Raw genomic sequence first — 20,551 nt, 5'->3', positions numbered from 1 at the left:
CACTATAAATAGACCTAAATGTGCATTTAACTAGCAACTAGAACTTAAAGCCTGAAACTCATTCTCAATCAAATGGAGCCAAATATTCCGATCCAAAGAGGTAACTCATATCACAGAGTTTTAGTATTGTTTAGTTTCATGTTGTATCTTAATTTTTAGTTTATACCTACTACATACCACATAGGAGATGAGCAGTCAAAAGTTATTAAGGCATGGAAGGAACTAAAGATAACAAAGGTCAATAACAAGTAAGTCACAACACAAACACTTTTCAGCGTCGTTTCAGTACCACTGTGACAGATTCTCTGATTGCAGGACTCAGAAGAAGCTACTAGATATTTCAGGATGGGAGAAAAAGAAAACTACAAAGATCGAATCTGAACTCGCTAGAATTCAGGTGATTCCACAAAAGACATCTACCAATTCCTAATATATGATCTATGTACTCATGTATGCTTAAGACTGTTCTACTGCTGTAGCCTGTAGTGTATGATCAAAAACATGAATCTATCTAAACAGCAAGTTAACCAAATGGTACAAGACTATGAAACATGACATTTCATGTCGTCAAAGAACTAACATACAGACGAAAAAATTGTTGTTTTCTACAGCGGAAGATGGACAGTAAGAAGATGGAGAAATCTGAGAAACTAAGGAACGAAAAAGCGGCAGTTCATGCAAAGGCACAAAAGAAGAAGGCAGATGTTCAAACCAGACGGGCTCAAGAGATCCTTGATGCGGAAGAAGCTGCTGCTAGGTTTCAAGCCGCAGGAAAGATACCCAAGAAGTCATCTTTGAGCTGCTTCTGAGATCAGCACTAACCTGTGATACAGATTATCACCTATCTCCGGTATCCTATGTTCATACTTGTATCTTTTGTATGTTGTGTGTTTTGCTTGTGTTGCTCATAAAACAAGAGAGTGCAAAATTCATTGTCCATTGTCCACAGACCAAATCCTGAACTAATCTACCTATTGACAACACAAAACATGCTAAAATAAAATCAGCAACCTGTGTAAATGGAAAAAAAGGAAAATCTCATCTTAAGGTCTCAAAGACTTATTATTGAAGTTGGAAAGCTGGAAAAGGATCATGAAAGAGTCATGAAACCACAGCTCCTTGAAGACGCATCACAACACTGTAACCACTGATCAGTCTACGGCATAGAAAGAAACAATAGCTCAAACGACTTGTTAAAACTAAATAAAAGACTTCACTTTTGTAATACTACCCGGTATTTCAAACCTTTTAGCCTTGACTATAGTTAATCTTTAAAAATAAAGGAATCCCAAAGACGCAGAAAAAAACATTATGGAGGTAAGAGGCAGAATGTGAAGCCTTTTTGGGTTGTCCTTGTCCTGCATGGCTAGATAAGACAACTGTCTAACCATGGCTTCAACCAACCTGAAACATTGCACAAATCCAAATAATATATTAGGGGCCTCTTAAATGAGGAAGCAAACCCAAATCAAAAGAATTTTTCTAGCGTAAGTGGCAAAAGAACAATGAATAGGCCTATATGCATCAACCATATGAACTTATGTCCTCGAAATATGTAACTTAATGTATGCCTTGAATTATGTAATGTGGTGTTATGATTACGATAGTTGAAATTCCATCTTTGATCTTTCCAACAAGACTCTGTATTGTGTATACATTAAAACAAATTATCCTAGAGAATCTTGAGGTTACATGAAGTAAGTGACTCCGAAAGTAGGAACAATTCAAGCCTGTCCATAAGTAGATACTACGTACCACTTATTACTGATTCACCTAACAGCAGACCAAGGTGGTTTACCCTTGGTTATTGGCAATAAATTGCCTGATCGATATGTGGAGGAATTTGCTTGATCTCCGTTCCAAGCTCTTGCTCAATCCGGTAACTACAAAAATGTAACACAAAGGTTATTCTATGCTGTAGAAAACAATAGTACAAACCAGTCAAGAGAAAAATACATACAGGTTAAATCGATCTTCATAGGTGATAAGATTCACAGCTAGACCAAGATGGCCAAACCTTCCTGATCGTCCAACCTGAACAGAGACCAGATATTAAAATCAATTACCATCAATCAACATGTAGGAATCTAGTATCATGTGGACATTTGGTTTTTAGCTTACCCTATGGAGATAAGTTTCAGCATTCTTTGGGAAATCAAAGTTTATCACCACATTGACGGCTTGAATGTCAATACCACGTGTGAACAAGTCTGCAGCAACCATCATTAAATCATAAACTATTCAGGTAGAGGACATAGCTGATTTCGCAAAGTCAAAATATTAAAACCAGTATAAGTTGTCCCTCTAAAGCCTCAACTAAAGCCACTATTGGGGTCTAAGAGGTAGATAATTTAGTATTTGATTCATTGTGCTCCTGCAATAGCAGCATGATAACACTAAGGCATACCAGTACACACGAGATTACGGCATGCACCATTCCGGAAGTCATGGAACACTCTGTTTCGGTGGTCTTGAAGCATCTTTGCATGGATGTAAAAGCATGAATACCCAAGTTCTGTGATTTTCTTGGCTAAGAGCTCCACACGATTTACAGAATTGCAGAATATGATTGATTGGTTAATTTGCAGCTGCAGGAGAAGAAGAGAGTAAAATGCCAGCTAAGGAAAGAAACAAAAACAATCAATGTAGTTCAGATCTAACCTTGGAGAATAGTGTATTCAAGCAATGAATTTTCTGTCTTTCTTCAACGAAAGCATAGAATTGGGTAATACCCTTGAGCGTAAGTTCATCCATGAGATTGATGACGTAAGGATTCGTCAGAAACCTATCCTTAAAATCCTTGACAGTGACAGGGAAGGTGGCTGAGAACATCAAAATCTGACGACTTTCTGGAAGAAAGCTAATCAAATGTTCCACTGAAGGTTGGAACTCTTGAGACAAAAGCTTGTCAGCCTGATGAATGATCCATAATTAAATTAAATTGGGAGTAACATGAACAATTTTGCTACAGGTTGCAAATAGTGAAAAAAGATAGATAGAAAGAAATTTCAAAGAAAAAAAAATACAAAGTAAGCATCCAACATTTACCTCATCCATAACAAGCACCGAACAATCTTTTAAAACACAAACACCTTTCTTGGTAAGATCCAGAATTCTCCCAGGAGTTCCTACCAGTAAATGAACAGGCTGATACAAACGCATGATATCGTCTTTCAGACTGGTGCCACCAGTGGTCACCATGACTTGAATCTTCAAATGCTTACCCAGCTCTTTACAGACCTGTGATGTCTGAAGGGCTAACTCTCGAGTCGGAACAATTATAACAGCTGCGTACAAGAAAGGTATTGACGGTAAACTAAGTTAGAAAGGAAGCAGTAAACCTTTAAGAAACATATTAGGCTACTGATAGAAGCAATGGGTTTAGAGGCTCAAAGGATTCATTACGATTTACATTCACTAAGTTTTATACAGTAACTAGTGTTTATTGTGGATCAATAATCTATTTACGACGCCAGCTTTGGTATTCTGTTCTTATTAGCTATGAAAAATCACTAGCTAGACGATGTCAAAACTTCAGATTCTTTAATAGCATTGCACCACGTGAAAGAATCAACTAACAACATGGTCCAGTACACAGTTACCTTGAATAACGTTGTTATCTTGGTCAATTTTTTCCAAGACAGGAATACAAAAGGCGGCGGTCTTTCCAGTCCCGTTCTTTGCTCTGGCAAGGATATCTCTACCAGTTAAGGCAATTGGAATACTCTCTTCCTGAATAGGAGAAGGTCTTTCAAAACCCTTCTCATATATTCCCATGAGAAGCTCCCGTTTCAAAAAGTAATCTTCAAACTCGTTCCCTTTGGTGGCTGTCACATCCTAAATATGATAACAAGTAACGAATTGTGAACATCTCATCCCATGCAACCAAGAATCAATTCAGTTTCACAAATAGATTCTCACGCAGTTTAAGTATTGAGAAACAAATTTAACAAGTATTTAGGTATTACGCTTAAGAACACCTTTAAGTCACACCAATATAGCACACGAAACAGCAAAAATAAAGAGTGAATGCATCCTAATTTACTCTATTTCGTCAAAATATGGAACATTACCTCTGTTCTGTATCGAGTATCAGGTGCAGGTAGTTTTAGCCTTGCTTTCCAATCTTCCGAGCTGAAGAGAAATTAGATTGTAAAGGTTATCAAACGCACAAAAGTGAAACCAACACTAAGCAGTTCAATACCATGGTAACGTAAGAAACAAGGAATTATCACTTCAAATGAAAATAATCACATCCCAGATTTAACTAAGTAGTCCAAGCTTGAACAGCACTCACTTTGGGTCGATAACTTCGGATTGAACAGTTTTCTCAACTTCTACAACAGCGTCACCGTTACTGTTACCGCCGGGGATCTGACCTCTTCGAAGCCATTGTTGTTGTTGCTGCTGTTGCTGTTGGTATTGATGCGGCTGAGACGGCGCTTGTTGAAACTGTTGTTGGTGATTCTGAGCGTAATTACCGCGTTGAACGTATTGGGGCGGCGGATGTTGTTGATAACCCGACCGTGATTGGTAATTAGGGTTAGGGTTAAAGGCTCCACGGCCAGCGCCAATTCCAGGAGGGTACCTTCCTCGATTGTTCATCACAAACCTCTAAACACTAATAACCAAAAACTCTGACTAAGGAAGGGATCTGTACACCAAGAATACCAAAAAGGAACTAGGGTTTTCTACGGTAATACACAACCTAGGGTAATGTCGGAATTTTGAAAAAAAAATCTCGGTTTAGTTACAGAGAAAAAAATAAACTCTTCCGGAGAAATCTAGGGTTTGAAAAATCACAAAATCGGAGATAGAGAGTAGCAGATCTGGGAGTTTATAATCCAAAATGAAGCGAAATTCTGGGATTGATATTTTTCGAAAAAGGTCCACGCGAGGAAGAAAGCGAGACAGAGAGAGATCAAAAGGGTCAATAATATAGAGACGAAGCCAGAGTTCTCGCGTGAGACAGAGAGACAGAGAGACAGAAAGATGATTATCTCTATGTAATATTATAATGTTTGTGATTTCGTCGGATTTCGTTAGCGGTATTGGGCTTGGGCTTGAGCCTTGTGGTAATTAAAACGGAGTTTTAAGTTTTCATTTCTTTCTTTCTGAAATTTATAAAATTACACATTACTTCCTTTTCCTTACATATTTACCCTAACTTAATTAAAGTTTTCAGTCTGACCCCAAAAATCTATCTTTCAGCTTCTAAAGCTGTTTTTAGCTCAAGATTAACGCTATGCAAGATGTTACAAACACCACCTGGTCGTCATAGAGTATCCATCCAATTTCAGAGTATTTCTCTAATGTTTTTATACTTCATCAGAATTGCACTTGATCCATCTATGCACTGGATTTGTGACAAGTGATGACATCTTCCTCGTTTGCTGTGTCATCTGCTTTTATTCATTATACCTGATTATGTCTCAAATATGATTCTTCAAACACTACCAAAATTATATGTTGAGTATTCAATATGCGACCGAGATTATGGAATTTCAAACTTTCACAATTAATAGGTTTCTACTTTCACACAAATTAGGCCTAGTTTATTTCATCAGTTAACATTTACATCCAAATTTTTTATAGCGACTACATATCTACCAATATGTTATGATTATTGAAATAATTTGAATAATAAAGAGAAAATAATTTGACCAAAAGTAAGCATAAATTAAGCAAAAAATAAGTAAAATACGTCTATATAATAGAAAAGTTCACTTTCGATCTACGATGTCTACATCAACATCCAAGTCATCATATTGTGGCCTGCCTAAATTTTATTTATTGAAATCAAAACATTACAGCTAAAATTAATTCACACATTAAATAAAACAATAATTGACAAAATTAAATTAAATATTATAAAAAATTAAAAAATAAATACACAACATAAACTATGAAATTTTTTATATCAGTGTTAAGAAAATTAAAATAGATTGAACAAAAAAAATAAAGTGAACAAAAAACTATCATAAACATCACAAATAAAAATAAAAATTCTATGAATACGTAGGCTTTTTACAGTCTCTCGACCGACACGTCGACATTCACAGAATGGTGAAGATGTTTCTAGTAAGACCGTGGGGTGATTTATCAACGGTGGTGATTATGGAATCTTAAATGGATGTTTTGATAGATCCAGTGGGATGGACTCCATGAAATAGCAGCACTAGTGGGGATTTGTCCACATTGTTCTACCGCGAATATCAAAACAAAGGCCCCAGAGCAAACGCAAGCCAGAGAGTCCATCCGAATGGGAACAAGATCATCACAGACCCGATGGAAGCAGTCATGTTTACGGTTAGAGAGTTCATAAATAGAGATTCGTGGCTCAACGCCACCGGAGTTCCATACAACGAGGGTTAATGATTAAAGAGAAATTGTAAAAAATGTTCTTCCAAAATTATCATTTTTTAATTATAACCTTTCCTGTTAGTCATTTTCATTTATACGTTAATTTAATTTTTAATGACTATTTTACTCATATTTTGAAAATATTTTAGGTTAACAAAATAGAATATCGATTTTTTTCGCCAAAAATATTCCGAAAATAATTTTTCTGTCAATTTTTTTTTTCCAAAAACATTTTTCCCGTTTTTGTTTTGGCGATAAATAGATTTGTAAATGGTTTTAAAAGTAAGGAAATGTGATAGATTACAATGATTTTTAAATGTAAATTGGTGGGAATTGTTTTGATGGGAAAAATAAAAAATTTGTAAGGAAATTGTTTTTTGGCATTGGTAGAAAATAGAGATTGAGACCTAAGTCGAGCAAGTTCCACAATTATTGGGCTTAGATCAATCGCCGTAGAGTTAATACTATACGAAAAAGACCAAAATTGGTCTCTTGGTAATGGGCTTTATTCTCAAGTATGTATATGTATGTTTCTCGTAAACGACATCGTTATAGTAGAATTAGGGCTTAATAACGATGTCGTTTCAAATCTTTCCAAAAGGACCAAAATTAGCCCTCTTGTTTCCAATTCCGGGACTGGAAAGACCGCTCAAACAATTCCAATCACAACGCCGACTAGAAACAGAAGCCTCCGGCGAACTTCTCCCTCCTCAAAAAATCTCTCTCTCTCTCTGATATGCTATCTCTTATTATCTTTCGATTGTCCCACTTGGTATCTTATTAGTGGTCTTGTGCCAATGTGTGATTTGAATAGAGCCATTTTAACGAACTCCTGAACTTATGATTCTCTTGTCTTTAGTGTTCTTGTCTCTCTGTAGATAGTTAAAGCTGTGTCCTTTTTTTCTTCCATAAATCTCAGTGCTGTATAACTACATTGTAATGAACCCTACCCGTTCATACATTTGTTTAAGAAGTCCAGCTATGTCACTTACCACATTCCATGGAATCAATGCTTCTATTCATGTTTAAAATCCAGTTTAAAGCCTGCAAGTGTGAGTGTATCTAGTGTTCATTGATATTCCTCAAGATCAAAGACTGCTAAATCAAAGATGTCAAAAAGCTCTGTTTCTGTTTCGGATTTGATTGATTGTCAAGCTCAAGTTGGATCTTCGGTGAATTCATCTTCCTCAAGAAAGATAAGAAGGCGGACATAAATACATTCATGGAAAAGCTTGTGTCATGGGAAACTGTAAGCACAAGGTTGGAATCCGCAATTGCTCGAGCAGTGCAACGAGAACAAGAAGGAACAGAGACAGAAGATGAAGAGAATCCAGATGACCAAGAGCCAGAGGTCTATTTAGATAGTGATATCGATGTATCTGAGGTTGACTAAAACCTCTGAAGCAATAACATTAGCATCTTAAATGTCAATTACAGGAGCAAAAAAATTTGCATTCTTAAGCCCCAAACATTAAATTAAATTTTGAGACTGTTGGGAGTTAAATAAATGACTAACTTAAGCAAAAACAAAAAGCTTTGTTACAAATTTACATTCCTCCTATTTGGGGTCTAATGATGAGTTACTGCGAGGAGACCTTTGATTGGATAAACCCAAATATCTTTCTTCAGATGGTGAATGTCTGTAAACCCTTTGTATACCATATGGTAACTGTTGTTGTCCATGAATTGGAGGAGAGTACTGTAGTGGATGTCTCTGTCCGTGAACCAAAGACGGAGAGTACTGTCGATGAAGTCTATGTCCGTGACCTGGAGAATATGAATTTGGGGCCAGATGTTCATATGCATATACACTTCTTCCTAACCCACCATGTGGAAGTGGAACCATATATTCCGGGGATCTTCTTGAGCGATGAGGAAAAGATGTTGACGGGCCGAGGTAACTACTCACAAGAGCTGATATTTCATCTTGGTCATCGTCTCTTTGACTAGGAAAGCTTCTATCACGGTAGATAGGAGAATACGATGAAGAAGTTACTGGTGGCATTTCCATGGGTGATAACCTTGGACGTTTTATCTGTTGGTTATACATTCTCTTGGCAAGTGCGGCTTCCTCCATTAAACTGAGAGATCTTGCTTTCTCTTCCATCTCTTTGTCGAGCTGAAGAGTGTCTTTCTCCAAGCTAACAATTTGCTCTTTGATCTGCCATCCTGGTAGTTCTTTCGCAGGATCTAACTTGTGAGTCTCCATACACTGCATAACTGATGATAACACAGCTAGCTGCTTTGTAGCCGCTTCTTTCTGTTGAGAAATAAATATATCAATGGTCAGACTCAGATGATGATAAAGAGTTCATAAAGGTACATAATGTGCAAGGGAAGGGTTCATACAAATGCCAGCGGTGACTGGGCTTTCCGTTTTGCCCTCTCAAATGACTCCTTGCTCATCTTTAAGAATGAAGTTAGAACTAGAGCAGCTGAAAACTTATCCTCCATGCCAAAGGTATAAACCATTTCAAGAGCTTCAATATGCATTCCACGCTTGATACTTGATTCAACTATACCTATGACCAATAGAATATTGTGTAAGTACCACTTCTTAGAGTTGGCATTGCTTAAGCTTAATTAGTATCCAACAGCTAAGTCATATGATTTTAACTTCCAATATTGGAAACCACAAGAAACACTATTTCAAGGCAATAGCCTATCATTTGGTTCTGACAAGCAACAATTTCGTACCAAAACCTATGGTTGAGAGTTCCAAGTTCTTTCCAGATTAATTTCTAGCTAGGATTTGGCTCAATCAGTCATTGCACTCTAAATATTTGATGTGCTCTCCTAGTTTATACCATCAAGCTTATCGAAAAACAAAGATGGAACTTGATGTTGGTCGATGATGTCAACAAAAGGAACCACCTTTGCAATGAAATTCACCGAGTGAGAACAGAATATGGTACCTGAAACTGTGACCGCTTCAAAGCACCGGCAATCTCATTCGAACCACTCATCCTTATCAAATCCAGCAAATCTGTACTCCTAAAGTTTGAAGGAACACCAAAACAAGCAACTAGTAAAAGCAAACCCCTTGCATCCATTTTCTCAGCCGCAGCTAATCCTCCTTCAGTCATCAACCTTTTCCTCCAAGCAACAGCAGCCGTCTCCGCCTCATCTTTAATCCAACTCTCAATCTTCACCTTCCCTTTACCACGATCAGGCATTAGAAGAAAAGACTCCAGTATAAGAAGCGAAACTTGTCTCGCAGAGCTCATAGGCGACTCTTTAGTAAATGCTCTACGCCCTTGTAAGTAAAACTTGCCAATACAATCCAATACAAACTTCGCTGGCTCCTTGGCCAATTTCAAAGCTGAAGGAATCTCTTCCATTAACTTAGCTTGATCAGAGATATTCGCGTATATGTATTTACGCAGACCTTTGCTACACATCAACTCACATATACGTTCCCCCTCCGGTTTATTCGACGTCTCCGGTACAATCTCCTGAGACGGTTGGCTCACAGTGACGGTGGTTTCTACAGATACATTGTTCCGCGGAGGCGATAACATCGGCTGATGGAAATTATTGTTCCGCGCGGCGAGGACAACGCCGTTACTCTCGAGTTTGGAATCAATTGCGTTTTCGATTGACTCGATGTGCTTCTGAAGATCATCGAATTGGCGTTTGAATGTTTCCACTGCAACTGAAAACGCAGCTAATTCGTCTATGGATTTCAAAAATTGAGGCTGCTTAGATTGACCGATCGTAATGTCCATACTTGTAGACTCTGTTTCGACAATCTTCGGTAATTCTCTTCGTCGCTGTTCAGATTGATGTCGCTGCAGCAGTGGATTCGCCGTCGTTGTGGGTTGCGCCGCCACCGTCGGTGGATAATTGGACATGAGATTGCGGCGAAGAAAAAAGATTGCAGAAGCCCTAATTTCCACTCTCCTTAAATCGGTCAAATTACCAAATTTTATTGAACTGTATATTGTGAAGTTCACATAAATTATATATTAATTAGGAAGTAACCTATCTTTTAATTAGGAGAAAACGACTTTTTCCTTTGAGGTAATCGTTATATGTTTAGGGCTTTTATAGTTTTGCTTATGAAAATATGTATTTGTGTTTAATAATTTAATAAAAGTCAGATATATATACACTCTTTTGAGTCTATGCCAAATAATTGAATCTACGCACTTTTCTCTTTATTCTTTGTATTTGATTAATGAAAACATAGTTAGGTTGCATGATTACGACATGTAATATATTGTTTTAAATAGTCACTAAAGCAGTGGTTTATAACATGTCTAATCACAAATAACGGTTCTTGCTCGGTAATATGAACCCAAAAGTTACTGTCTTACTCTACCTGCACTAATGGGGGTGATGGTGTGCTCTTTTTAGTCTTCAAACACGATAATCCCATGATAAAATCCTTGTGTACTTGGTTTAAGTTGTGACTTGTGAGTACTTTTAGTTTTAGGTGGGAAAGAAATGAAAACATTGTGGGCTGACGGTACTAGGTAAGCCCAATAAGGAAAACGACTCTACGCAATCAGAGAAGGTCGCCAAGCGTACGGTCGCTCCCTCATCAACGAACAACGTCGCTCGCTTTTTTATTAATAATAGTTCACAAATATTAAAACACATTTGGAAAATGACTTGGTCACGCGCACCCAAAGGCAGTGCAAAACTAAACGAGCCACCTATCAGTAAAACGTAGCCGTTGATTCGAACCACGTGTATATTGCACGCACCACATGCGAGTACGAGTAAGAGAGTTGGTGGTATATTCACGGCATATTATATGTGCACGAATTGAATCTCTCTAAGCACGAGAGGGCATTTTCGTAACTTTCTTATAAAAAAATCCTACCACGAGTGATTGGGCAAAAAAAAACTGAAAGAGGAAAGAGAGAGTTGGACGGAAAATCTGAAGACCGCCGAGAAAAATACTGTTGAAACGGAACTCTCTTACGTTTTTTCTCAGGAGATACGTTTCATCTTCCTCTCAGTAACTACTCGATTCTCACTCACTCTCGCCGCCATTGATTCTTCATCAGCTGAAGCCTTGAAGCTCTCTTCTCTTATGATCGGTCAGTCTCTTGTTCTCTCCGTCTTTCTGCAGCAGTAATATGGATTTTGCGTCTAGCGTTCAGCGCCAGAGTATGTTTCACGGTGGTGCGGATTTTGCGAGTTACTGCTTGCCGAATCGAATGATAAGTGCGAAACTCTGTCCCAAAGGACTCGGCGGCACTAGATTTTGGGATCCGATGATTGATTCTAAAGTTCGCTCAGCTATTAGATCGAAACGAAATGTATCGTATCGTTCTTCTTTGACTTTGAATGCTGATTTCAATGGAAGATTTTACGGTCATTTGCTTCCTGCAAAACCCCAAAATGTTCCGCTGGGGTTTAGGTTACTTTGTCAAAGTAGCGATTCTGTAGGAGATTTGGTTGGGAATGACCGGAATTTGGAATTTGCTGAAGGTAGTGATGACAGGGAGGTTACGTTTTCTAAGGAAGAGAAAGACACAAGAGAGCAAGATTCTGCACCTAGTTTGGAGGAACTCAGGGATCTACTGAATAAGGCAACTAAAGAATTGGAAGTGGCTAGTCTCAACAGTACCATGTTTGAAGAAAAGGCTCAGAGGATTTCAGAGGTAGCGATAGCACTTAAGGATGAAGCAGCCAGTGCGTGGAACGATGTAAACCAAACACTTAATGTGGTTCAAGAGGCTGTTGATGAAGAGTCCGTTGCTAAAGAAGCTGTTCAGAAGGCTACTATGGCATTATCTCTGGCTGAAGCAAGGCTGCAGGTTGCACTTGAATCACTAGAAGCAGAAGGGTACAATACTTCTGAAGAGAGTGAGGTTAGAGATGGTGTTAAAGATAAAGAGGAAGCCCTTTTATCTGCTAAGGCTGACATAAAAGAATGCCAAGAAAATTTAGCAAGCTGTGAGGAACAACTCAGGCGTTTGCAAGTTAAGAAGGACGAGCTGCAGAAGGAAGTAGATAGATTGAATGAGGCTGCCGAGAGAGCGCAGATCAGCGCATTGAAAGCCGAGGAGGATGTTGCAAATATCATGGTTTTGGCCGAACAAGCTGTGGCATTTGAGCTTGAGGCTACTCAACGTGTGAATGATGCAGAGATTGCTTTGCAAAGAGCAGAGAAGACTCTTTTTGGTTCCCAAACCCAAGAAACAACCCAGGGAAAGGTATTGGATGGAAAGAATACTATTGTTGGTGAGGATGAAGTCTTGAGTGAAATTGTTGATGTAAGCCATCAGGCTGAAAGAGACTTAGTAGTAGTTGGAGTTTCATCAGATGTTGGGACTCAGTCTTACGAGTCAGATAATGAGAACGGAAAGCCAACTGCAGATTTTGCTAAAGAGGCTGAAGGAGAAGCAGAGAAGTCAAAGAATGTTGTTCTGACAAAAAAACAGGAAGTGCAGAAAGATCTGCCAAGGGAGAGTTCATCTCATAATGGTACCAAGACATCATTGAAGAAATCCTCTCGTTTCTTTCCTGCATCTTTCTTCTCTTCCAATGGGGATGGAACCGCAACAGTTTTTGAGAGTTTAGTTGAATCTGCGAAACAGCAGTGGCCTAAGCTAATTCTTGGATTTACACTTCTTGGGGCAGGGTTAGTTGGATACTCAATTGTTTTGACGAATTATGATAAACCATAAACTTTTTTGTCTGTTTTTTTTTAATAGCAAGTTTTCTGATTCATTCTAGAGTGGCAATCTATTCCAACGGAGTAGGAAGGAACAATCAGCTGCCACAACAGCCAAATATTGTCAGCACTAGCGCAGAAGATGTTTCCTCCAGCACAAAACCTCTGATCCGTCAGATGCAGAAACTTCCAAAGAGAATAAAGAAACTACTTGAGATGTTCCCTCAGCAAGAGGTATGAGTGGTCATGCAGGAAATGTACTCTTTCACGAGTCCCATACATACCTTATGGAATTTAACTGTCTGCCTCCAACTTTTATAACACTTAGGTTAATGAGGAGGAAGCTTCCCTTCTCGATGTGTTGTGGTTACTGCTTGCAAGCGTCATATTCGTGCCTCTATTTCAGAAAATTCCTGGAGGTAACGTAATATATTAATTCACTCATTGTATTTTAAATCCCCATATTTTGTCCTCCTTGTTTCATTTGGACTTGTACTATTCATTGTTATCATCAGACAAACCATTTCACTTCTGTTGCCGCAATCATAATGCATAGAGATTTAAATGCTATCTTGTTGGTTTCTTCTGCTGCAATCTATAGGCAGCCCTGTTCTTGGGTATTTGGCGGCGGGAATCTTGATTGGTCCTTATGGTCTCTCAATAATTCGTAATGTGCATGGAACCAAGGCCATTGCAGAATTTGGAGTTGTCTTCTTGCTTTTCAACATTGGCCTTGAGGTTAACTTCAGTATTTGATATATATGTTGTTCCTTTTTCCTTTGATATGTGCTTAGTGGAAAGAAGAGCCAATTATTTCGATTCTATTTGTCTGACAGCTCTCTGTCGAAAGGCTTAGTTCCATGAAGAAATATGTTTTTGGATTAGGCTCCGCGCAGGTGATTTGAGACTCTCTTTATTTTTTTGAGCTACAATGCATGCCTGTTTCTGTCTATATTGCCGTAGTTTAGTCATTTTATCTGATTTTTCATTGTTGTAATCCAGGTTCTGGTAACGGCAGCAGTAATTGGTTTGATCACTCACTATGTTGCTGGTCAGGCTGGTCCAGCAGCAATAGTAATTGGCAATGGCCTGGCATTGTCTTCCACTGCTGTTGTCCTGCAGGTAAAATTCAGTCTCCTTCTTCCAAATTTGCACCAATTTACACTAGGTGAATCTGTTACCGTGTTTTGGGAAGATATCCAAAAATTGTCAGTGCTACTATGTTTTTATGAAATTAATTTTGTGATAGCTCGTTTAGCTTTTTATGCGATTTAGCTACCAATTGGTTGAACTAAGACAATGTACTCGGTTTGCAGGTTTTACAAGAACGGGGTGAGAGCACCTCGAGACATGGACGAGCTACATTTTCGGTCTTGCTTTTTCAGGTTTGTTCAGAACACAAAGTTGTTACTGCGCTTGTATAAAGGCTATCATGCTGGGTAACTCTTTTCAATCTGTTGGTCTTCACAGGATCTGGCTGTGGTCGTGTTACTGATTCTCATCCCACTTATTTCACCTAATTCATCCAAAGGAGGGGTAAGCTTAGCTTTAACGTTTCCCTTTTTTACTTATATTTCCCTTTTGTGTTGTGTTTATTGTGATGTAATGGCAGATGGCGTAAGTTCAATATTTCCTCTGCTCTTTTAAGGAAATACTCATGCTCATGTGTTGCTAATATTTGCTGTCTTGCATATTTCTCAAGGAAGCCTATAAATTATTTTGTAAGAGGAGAATGCTAAGTTGCTAACTACTTTTCTCAGATTGGATTTCAAGCCATTGCTGAAGCTCTTGGACTAGCTGCAATCAAAGCAGCAGTTGCTATCACTGGCATAATTGCTGGTGGCCGTCTCGTAAGTCTCAATGGTTTTCTAGTTTCTGTTTTGAGACTCATATCCGAATAAGTTAAACAACAAAAGAGAGATCCATATAAGTGATGAGAAAACATTAGATTTTCTATAGAATGGGTTTGCATGAACATATAATGAAACTCTATAGCTAATGCTGCTTCTGCGGTGCTGAATCATAGTTTTACAATGCATTGATTTTCTGGTACACACAGCTTCTGCGGCCGATATACAAGCAAATTGCAGAAAACCGAAATGCTGAGATATTCTCCGCCAATACACTTCTGGTTATTCTTGGGACTAGTTTACTTACAGCTAGGGTATGTTCTTGATTTTCCGTGTTGGTGCTTGGTATTCTCGTAATTTTGCTTTGTCTTTTGTTTCGTTAAGATAAATTGTTTCTTTCTTTAAATTAGGCGGGACTTTCCATGGCATTAGGAGCGTTTTTGGCTGGTCTACTACTTGCAGAGACTGAATTTTCCTTGCAAGTTGAATCAGATATCGCTCCATACCGTGGTCTTCTGTTGGGACTCTTCTTCATGACGGTAATTTGTGAACTAGGTCTTGAAAATAGCTGATCGATAAGTTTACTGTTTTCCTTGGAGATGGTCAGAAGTTATTATAAATAGGATATTAAGGAATATATAGGATATGTAATGTGTTATGGCCTGCTTAAATGCTCTTGTAAGATTCTAATTTTGTTTCCAGCTCTTAAAGTACAATTTATCTCGTTCATGAAACTAATGGGACGAGCTGCATAAAATCAGGTGGGCATGTCCATTGATCCAAAACTTCTTCTCGCCAACTTCCCTCTCATAATGGGGACCTTAGGACTCTTATTAGTTGGCAAGACTATATTAGTGGTGATCATAGGCAAATTGTTTGGCATTTCAATCATATCTGCCGTGAGGGTCGGTCTTCTTCTGGCTCCAGGTGGAGAATTCGCGTTTGTTGCTTTTGGAGAAGCTGTCAATCAGGTTATTATATATATGATGATTTCTGTTTTTTGCTTTTTTACGATGGGTTTAGTAACTGCAGTGTTTCTTGGAGAGTATATGGGTTGTTTTTGATGCTTCCCATCTATTATTTTTTGGAAAGTTAGGCTCACATCATGATGCAAGCAGTTCTATTAGTTTACAATTAGTCATTTAAATGAAAACTAGAAAACGATATTGTCATGTTTTATGGATATGACAGCTGAGGTTTCAGTTCTACTTTATTCCCATGTTTCCTCTAAGGCTTGATTGGTATTTCTTCCAGGGTATAATGACTCCGCAGCTATCTTCATTACTGTTTCTCGTCGTGGGAATATCAATGGCTCTTACTCCTTGGTTAGCTGCTGGCGGCCAATTAATTGCGTCTCGATTTGAGTTACAAGATGTTCGAAGTTTATTACCAGTTGAAAGCGAGGTACTCCTTCACAACACTTTAAAATAAGTCATTTATCACCATTCCTAGTTTCAATTGTAAATTTAAAACAATAAAGCCATGATTGACCTCAATATCCTTCCGAAGCTCATGCATTCTTGGGGTAAAAATGACTGATCCTTTACTTTCTGAATTTACTTGCAGACGGATGATTTACAGGGTCACATCATTATTTGCGGATTTGGACGAATTGGGCAGGTTGGTATCGTTATCTATAAACTTTGTTGCGAAAACAAACTCCTCTAGAAGTTTAGATAGTTTGATTTAGAGAATAGTTTGGTGATATATGATTAAATTCGTCTTTGACCGCTGCTTTCTAAATGTTAAACGCAGATAATCGCTCAGCTTCTTTCTGAAAGACTTATCCCATTTGTTGCCCTCGATGTCAGCAGGTAATGTAACATGCTTGCCTTGTCTTGCTCAATGTATCTAACCAGCTCTTTATTTGTCTCATTTCGCACCAAAAATCTCTTATTTTACAGTGATAGAGTAGCAATTGGTCGTTCCCTAGATCTTCCAGTTTATTTTGGAGACGCTGGTAGTAGAGAGGTAAGAGTAGAAAGCTGATGAAACAAGTCAAAAGTATAACCACACATCATCCAAAATTATTGACGTTGTTTTACCTATACGTGCAGGTACTCCACAAAATCGGGGCAGATAGAGCATGTGCTGCGGCTATTGCTTTAGACACACCTGGAGCAAATTACAGGTGTGTCTGGGCTCTTAGCAAATATTTCCCCAATGTCAAAACCTTTGTCCGTGCACATGACGTTGATCATGGTCTCAATCTTGAAAAAGCCGGCGCTACCGCTGTAATAACTTCCACAACTTTTCTATTCTCCTTCTGTCATTGCACAACATTTTCAAAGTAAACTGATTAAAATCTCGATACAAAAACTCGTTAGGTTGTTCCTGAGACGCTGGAACCAAGTCTTCAGTTAGCAGCTGCTGTTCTTGCACAGGTACAAGAGATAATTCTTGTAGTCATTAAGTCACCAACAATGTTATTTGGGGTATTTGTTAAACTTGTCGGCTTCTTTTTCAGGCCAAATTACCTACATCAGAAATAGCAACAACGATCAACGAGTTCAGATCTCGTCACTTGTCTGAACTAGCTGAGGTATATATTTGGTCTATTTAAAAAACTACAATTCTTCTTACTCTCCGGTTTAATGGATCCTATGATGGTACAGCTATGTGAGGCAAGTGGAAGCTCTCTAGGTTACGGGTTCTCAAGAAGTACGAGCAAACCAAAACCACCATCACCATCTGAAACATCTGACGATAACCAGATTATTGAAGGCACACTCGCTATCTAACCTTTTTTCTCGCTTCTGGTAAGACCACACAATTTCAACTTCTTTTGCTTAAAACTGTACAGAAACCAAAATCCTTATTTTGAAGAATCTTAGCGGAGAAAAAGTAACAAACTCTCAAAATTTTGATGGGATGATGATGTGTTGAAATTTCTCTAGTTTCTTTCCTCTGGGGGAAAAACAAAGGCAAATAATATTTGTATTCAACATATTGGGTCTAATATGTGAATCTATCCCTCATTTATCCGACACTATTTGTCTGTACTTTCTACCTTTGCTTCACCCTTCAACAATCTTGGCAATCGCAATAACATGACTTGCTCTGATACCACTTGTAGTACATTTAGCTTTGATTGTTGGAGCTCTCGAGTTAAATCACAAGGGTATATATATCTAGTGTGGTACTTTAGACCGCAAATAGAGAATAGACCGTAAGTCAACGAACTTACATGTATTGTTTATATATTGATCAGTGTTAATTACATGATTAATCTGAGTTTAAGACGACTAATCAAATTAAAAAGCTACTAAAAATATGAAGCGGTCCGATTGGATTTATTAAAAAAGAAAAGAAAACGAAAGACTGGTATAATAAAACCGGAAAATTCAGGTGAAATCAACAAACCGGTTTCTTTTGTGATTTGAATGAACTTAAACCCTTGTTGATATCAAAAGAAGAAACCCTAGTCTCTCCGACTCTCCGTAGACGACGAAGTTATCTTCTTCAATTCATCGTCTCTTCTCTGCTCTGCTTTGCTCTAGATCACAAATTAAAAGACTTCATTAGTCTTCCTGTCTCCACCATTACCTTCTTCCTTTTTAACTCAGCCACGACGAGCAGACTATTGTTCTGTTTTCCTTGTATAAAAATGGCGTCGATGATGTTTACCGATTGCTCCTCCACCACGACGTCGCGTCTCATCCATTTGAACCGAAGCAGCGGTACTTTCCTCCTCCGTCAATGCGTCGGCCAACTCCGTTTACAGACCACTGCTTCTGGCCGTGGCTGCTGCATTCGCTCCTCTTCTTCTCCCATTTCTTCCATTTCCGGTAATGATTAAACCTTTTGACTTAATTGAGCACCAAATTTGAACTTGACATCGATTGAAATTTGTAGACAATTAGACTGTTCTTCCCTGGAAAATTGAGTTTCTTTATTCTCATGTTGGAATCATAAATTTTTTTTTTTTTTTTTGGTACAGCTGATACAAAATCAGAGGGTGGCGCAATTGTAATAGATGGAAAGGCTGTGGCAAAAAAGATTAGAGATGAAATCACAATTGAAGTTTCAAGAATGAAGGAATCAATTGGTGTGATTCCTGGTTTAGCAGTAATCCTTGTTGGTGACAGAAAAGATTCTGCAACTTATGTGAGGAACAAGAAGAAAGCTTGTGACTCCGTTGGAATCAAATCGTTCGAAGTTCGTCTAGCTGAAGATTCATCAGAAGAAGAGGTGTTGAAATCTGTATCAGGATTCAATGATGATCCTTCTGTCCATGGAATCCTTGTTCAGTTGCCTCTGCCATCGGTAAACAAAGTCTAATAACTTTCTTCGGAACTTAAATAAACAGTGAATTACAATAGTGTTTTGGGATGTTGTTGCAGCATATGGATGAACAGAACATACTGAATGCGGTTAGTATAGAGAAAGATGTTGACGGATTTCATCCGCTAAATATTGGACGGCTTGCCATGCGTGGAAGAGAACCCTTATTCGTTCCTTGTACTCCAAAAGGATGCATTGAGTTGTTGCATAGATACAACATTGAAATCAAAGGAAAGAGAGCGGTTGTTATCGGAAGGAGTAACATTGTCGGTATGCCAGCTGCTCTTTTACTGCAGGTAATGATGATGATACCTTCTTTAAGATGCCGTTTTTTCTGGTTGTGACATTCGAAAGTTAGTTACATGTTTGGTCTTTATTGTTGTGTTTTGTATTTGTAGAGGGAGGATGCAACCGTTAGCATTATCCATTCAAGAACCAAGAACCCTGAAGAAATCACAAGAGAAGCTGATATTATAATCTCAGCTGTTGGACAGCCAAACATGGTCAGAGGAAGCTGGATAAAACCGGGCGCAGTCCTCATCGATGTTGGGATTAATCCTGTTGAGGTGAGTGGAATTTTCTTTTTGACATATGGTCATGGCGTAATTCAGTGATATAATAAGTTTCAAATCAACCAGTATGCAACATTCATACATGTACATAATATGAATTGCAGGATCCAAGTGCTGCGCGTGGATATCGATTGGTTGGAGACATTTGCTACGAGGAGGCTAGCAAAGTTGCATCAGCCATCACACCTGTTCCTGGCGGTGTAGGACCAATGACCATAGCCATGCTTCTATCCAACACTTTAACATCAGCTAAGAGGATTCACAACTTCCAGTGACGTCACTTAAAAAGAAGATTGCTGGCCTTTTGGGAAACAAACAAATCGTACTCTGTTTTTTGAAGCCAATGATTTACTTTGGTCTTTAAAGAAAGTTATCGTTTTGTTCTATGAAACAAAACATGTAGTTTTTAAGTCACATAAATTGTCTTCAACATTGTTTGTCTCTTCTTGGTATTTTGAGTCAGAACTAGTTTTAACTTATCCCAGCTATGATATATCCCAGCCTCACCCATCGGTCTCTTCGTCATTATACTTTATTTATAACTACCTTTCAACGAAGGTTAATTTGAAACAAGAAAACACAGTCACTTGTTCTACATTACTTTTGTTAAACCCTAACTTGAGCTCGAAGCCACGACCACTGTTCTGTTTTCCTAGTAAAATAATGGCGTCGTTGATGTTAACCGATTGCTCCTTCTCCACGACCTCGCGTCTCATCGATTTGAACCGCCTCAACGGTGCTTTCCTGCCCCGCTGGTGCGTCAGCCAACTCAAGCTTTCCCACCACTGCGCCCGGACGTGGCCGCATGCGCTCCTCTTATACCACTGTGCCCGGACGTGGCCACATTC

At 38.5% G+C, this 20,551-nt stretch overlaps 6 protein-coding genes, 1 long non-coding RNA gene and 2 other non-coding genes across 11 annotated transcripts; 6 read left to right on the top strand and 3 right to left on the bottom strand.

Annotated features, from left to right (window-relative positions):
• The first annotated feature begins 45 nt into the window (after nt 1–45).
• On the top strand, nt 46–927 carry AT4G00670 (Remorin family protein). Its single transcript, NM_116292.5, has 4 exons — nt 46–100; nt 185–248; nt 316–397; nt 612–927. Exons 1-4 carry the CDS (start codon nt 73–75, stop codon nt 807–809), a joined length of 372 nt encoding a protein of 123 aa, NP_191976.2. The 5' UTR covers nt 46–72; the 3' UTR covers nt 810–927.
• Nucleotides 506–4,991, bottom strand: RH8 (RNAhelicase-like 8). 2 transcript variants are annotated; one of them, NM_116291.5, is made up of 10 exons: nt 4,298–4,991; nt 4,074–4,134; nt 3,603–3,837; nt 3,049–3,287; nt 2,662–2,913; nt 2,408–2,588; nt 2,122–2,210; nt 1,961–2,034; nt 1,799–1,883; nt 506–1,404 (listed from the first exon to the last, which is right to left on the bottom strand). In NM_116291.5, exons 1-9 carry the CDS (start codon nt 4,603–4,605, stop codon nt 1,805–1,807), a joined length of 1,518 nt encoding a protein of 505 aa, NP_191975.2. In that variant the 5' UTR covers nt 4,606–4,991; the 3' UTR covers nt 506–1,404; nt 1,799–1,804. The 2 variants fall into 2 exon arrangements, with proteins under 2 accessions (NP_191975.2, NP_849535.1); NM_179204.2 differs by having other exon boundaries at nt 1,756–1,883; nt 4,298–4,986.
• AT4G03705 lies at nt 1,564–1,777 on the top strand. The gene has a single exon (NR_141747.1). It is a non-coding gene; the product is annotated as an other RNA (long non-coding RNA).
• Nucleotides 4,992–7,363: 2,372 nt separating the features above from the next.
• Nucleotides 7,364–7,756, top strand: AT4G00651 (Fe superoxide dismutase; the record flags this gene model as incomplete). The annotated part of the gene is made up of 2 exons (NM_001160723.1): nt 7,364–7,413; nt 7,519–7,756. 2 exons carry the CDS (start codon nt 7,364–7,366, stop codon nt 7,754–7,756), a joined length of 288 nt encoding a protein of 95 aa, NP_001154195.1.
• On the bottom strand, nt 7,521–7,710 carry AT4G03685. Its single transcript, NR_141746.1, has one exon.
• On the bottom strand, nt 7,740–10,342 carry FRI (FRIGIDA-like protein). The gene is made up of 3 exons (NM_116290.4): nt 9,279–10,342; nt 8,713–8,885; nt 7,740–8,623 (listed from the first exon to the last, which is right to left on the bottom strand). The coding sequence occupies exons 1-2, from the start codon at nt 10,215–10,217 to the stop codon at nt 8,880–8,882; spliced, it is 945 nt and encodes a 314-aa protein (NP_567181.2). The 5' UTR covers nt 10,218–10,342; the 3' UTR covers nt 7,740–8,623; nt 8,713–8,879.
• On the top strand, nt 8,051–8,245 carry AT4G03675. The gene has a single exon (NR_141745.1).
• Nucleotides 10,343–11,145: 803 nt separating the features above from the next.
• On the top strand, nt 11,146–17,997 carry KEA2 (K+ efflux antiporter 2). 2 transcript variants are annotated; one of them, NM_116288.7, is made up of 20 exons: nt 11,146–12,964; nt 13,060–13,231; nt 13,326–13,416; nt 13,599–13,735; nt 13,834–13,893; nt 14,000–14,119; nt 14,314–14,382; nt 14,468–14,533; nt 14,758–14,847; nt 15,057–15,161; nt 15,258–15,386; nt 15,609–15,818; nt 16,102–16,251; nt 16,414–16,467; nt 16,603–16,661; nt 16,752–16,818; nt 16,905–17,081; nt 17,175–17,231; nt 17,315–17,389; nt 17,463–17,997. In NM_116288.7, exons 1-20 carry the CDS (start codon nt 11,454–11,456, stop codon nt 17,586–17,588), a joined length of 3,525 nt encoding a protein of 1,174 aa, NP_191972.6. In that variant the 5' UTR covers nt 11,146–11,453; the 3' UTR covers nt 17,589–17,997. The 2 variants fall into 2 exon arrangements, with proteins under 2 accessions (NP_191972.6, NP_001190645.1); NM_001203716.1 differs by having other exon boundaries at nt 11,212–12,964; nt 15,024–15,161; nt 17,463–17,794.
• Nucleotides 17,954–20,256, top strand: EMB3127 (Amino acid dehydrogenase family protein). The gene is made up of 5 exons (NM_116287.4): nt 17,954–18,635; nt 18,788–19,113; nt 19,191–19,427; nt 19,530–19,697; nt 19,808–20,256. The coding sequence occupies exons 1-5, from the start codon at nt 18,455–18,457 to the stop codon at nt 19,976–19,978; spliced, it is 1,083 nt and encodes a 360-aa protein (NP_191971.1). The 5' UTR covers nt 17,954–18,454; the 3' UTR covers nt 19,979–20,256.
• The last annotated feature ends 295 nt before the right edge of the window (nt 20,257–20,551 follow it).

The sequence above is a fragment of the Arabidopsis thaliana genome, chromosome 4 (assembly GCF_000001735.4).
Source record: "Arabidopsis thaliana chromosome 4, partial sequence".
NCBI lineage: Eukaryota > Viridiplantae > Streptophyta > Magnoliopsida > Brassicales > Brassicaceae > Arabidopsis > Arabidopsis thaliana.
Note: the sequence above shows the minus strand (reverse complement) of the source record. Positions and strands in the feature narration are given on the sequence as shown.

Bases quoted from the DNA above. Each gene is read 5' to 3' on its own strand.
- FRI (NM_116290.4), bottom strand. From the start codon at position 10,217: ATGTCCAATTATCCACCGACGGTGGCGGCGCAACCCACAACGACGGCG.
- EMB3127 (NM_116287.4), top strand. From the start codon at position 18,455: ATGGCGTCGATGATGTTTACCGATTGCTCCTCCACCACGACGTCGCGT. The intron at 18,636-18,787 runs GTAATGATTAAA...TTTTTGGTACAG, and splicing joins TCCCATTTCTTCCATTTCCG to CTGATACAAAATCAGAGGGT. The intron at 19,698-19,807 runs GTGAGTGGAATT...TATGAATTGCAG, and splicing joins TTGGGATTAATCCTGTTGAG to GATCCAAGTGCTGCGCGTGG.
- RH8 (NM_116291.5), bottom strand. From the start codon at position 4,605: ATGAACAATCGAGGAAGGTACCCTCCTGGAATTGGCGCTGGCCGTGGA. The intron at 3,288-3,602 runs GTAACTGTGTAC...TCTTGTACGCAG, and splicing joins AGATAACAACGTTATTCAAG to CTGTTATAATTGTTCCGACT. The intron at 2,589-2,661 runs GTTAGATCTGAA...CTTCTCCTGCAG, and splicing joins TGAATACACTATTCTCCAAG to CTGCAAATTAACCAATCAAT.
- AT4G00670 (NM_116292.5), top strand. From the start codon at position 73: ATGGAGCCAAATATTCCGATCCAAAGAG. The intron at 101-184 runs GTAACTCATATC...CATACCACATAG, and splicing joins AAATATTCCGATCCAAAGAG to GAGATGAGCAGTCAAAAGTT. The intron at 249-315 runs GTAAGTCACAAC...CTCTGATTGCAG, and splicing joins ATAACAAAGGTCAATAACAA to GACTCAGAAGAAGCTACTAG.
- KEA2 (NM_001203716.1), top strand. From the start codon at position 11,454: ATGGATTTTGCGTCTAGCGTTCAGCGCCAGAGTATGTTTCACGGTGGT. The intron at 13,232-13,325 runs GTATGAGTGGTC...TATAACACTTAG, and splicing joins AGATGTTCCCTCAGCAAGAG to GTTAATGAGGAGGAAGCTTC. The intron at 13,417-13,598 runs GTAACGTAATAT...TGCAATCTATAG, and splicing joins ATTTCAGAAAATTCCTGGAG to GCAGCCCTGTTCTTGGGTAT.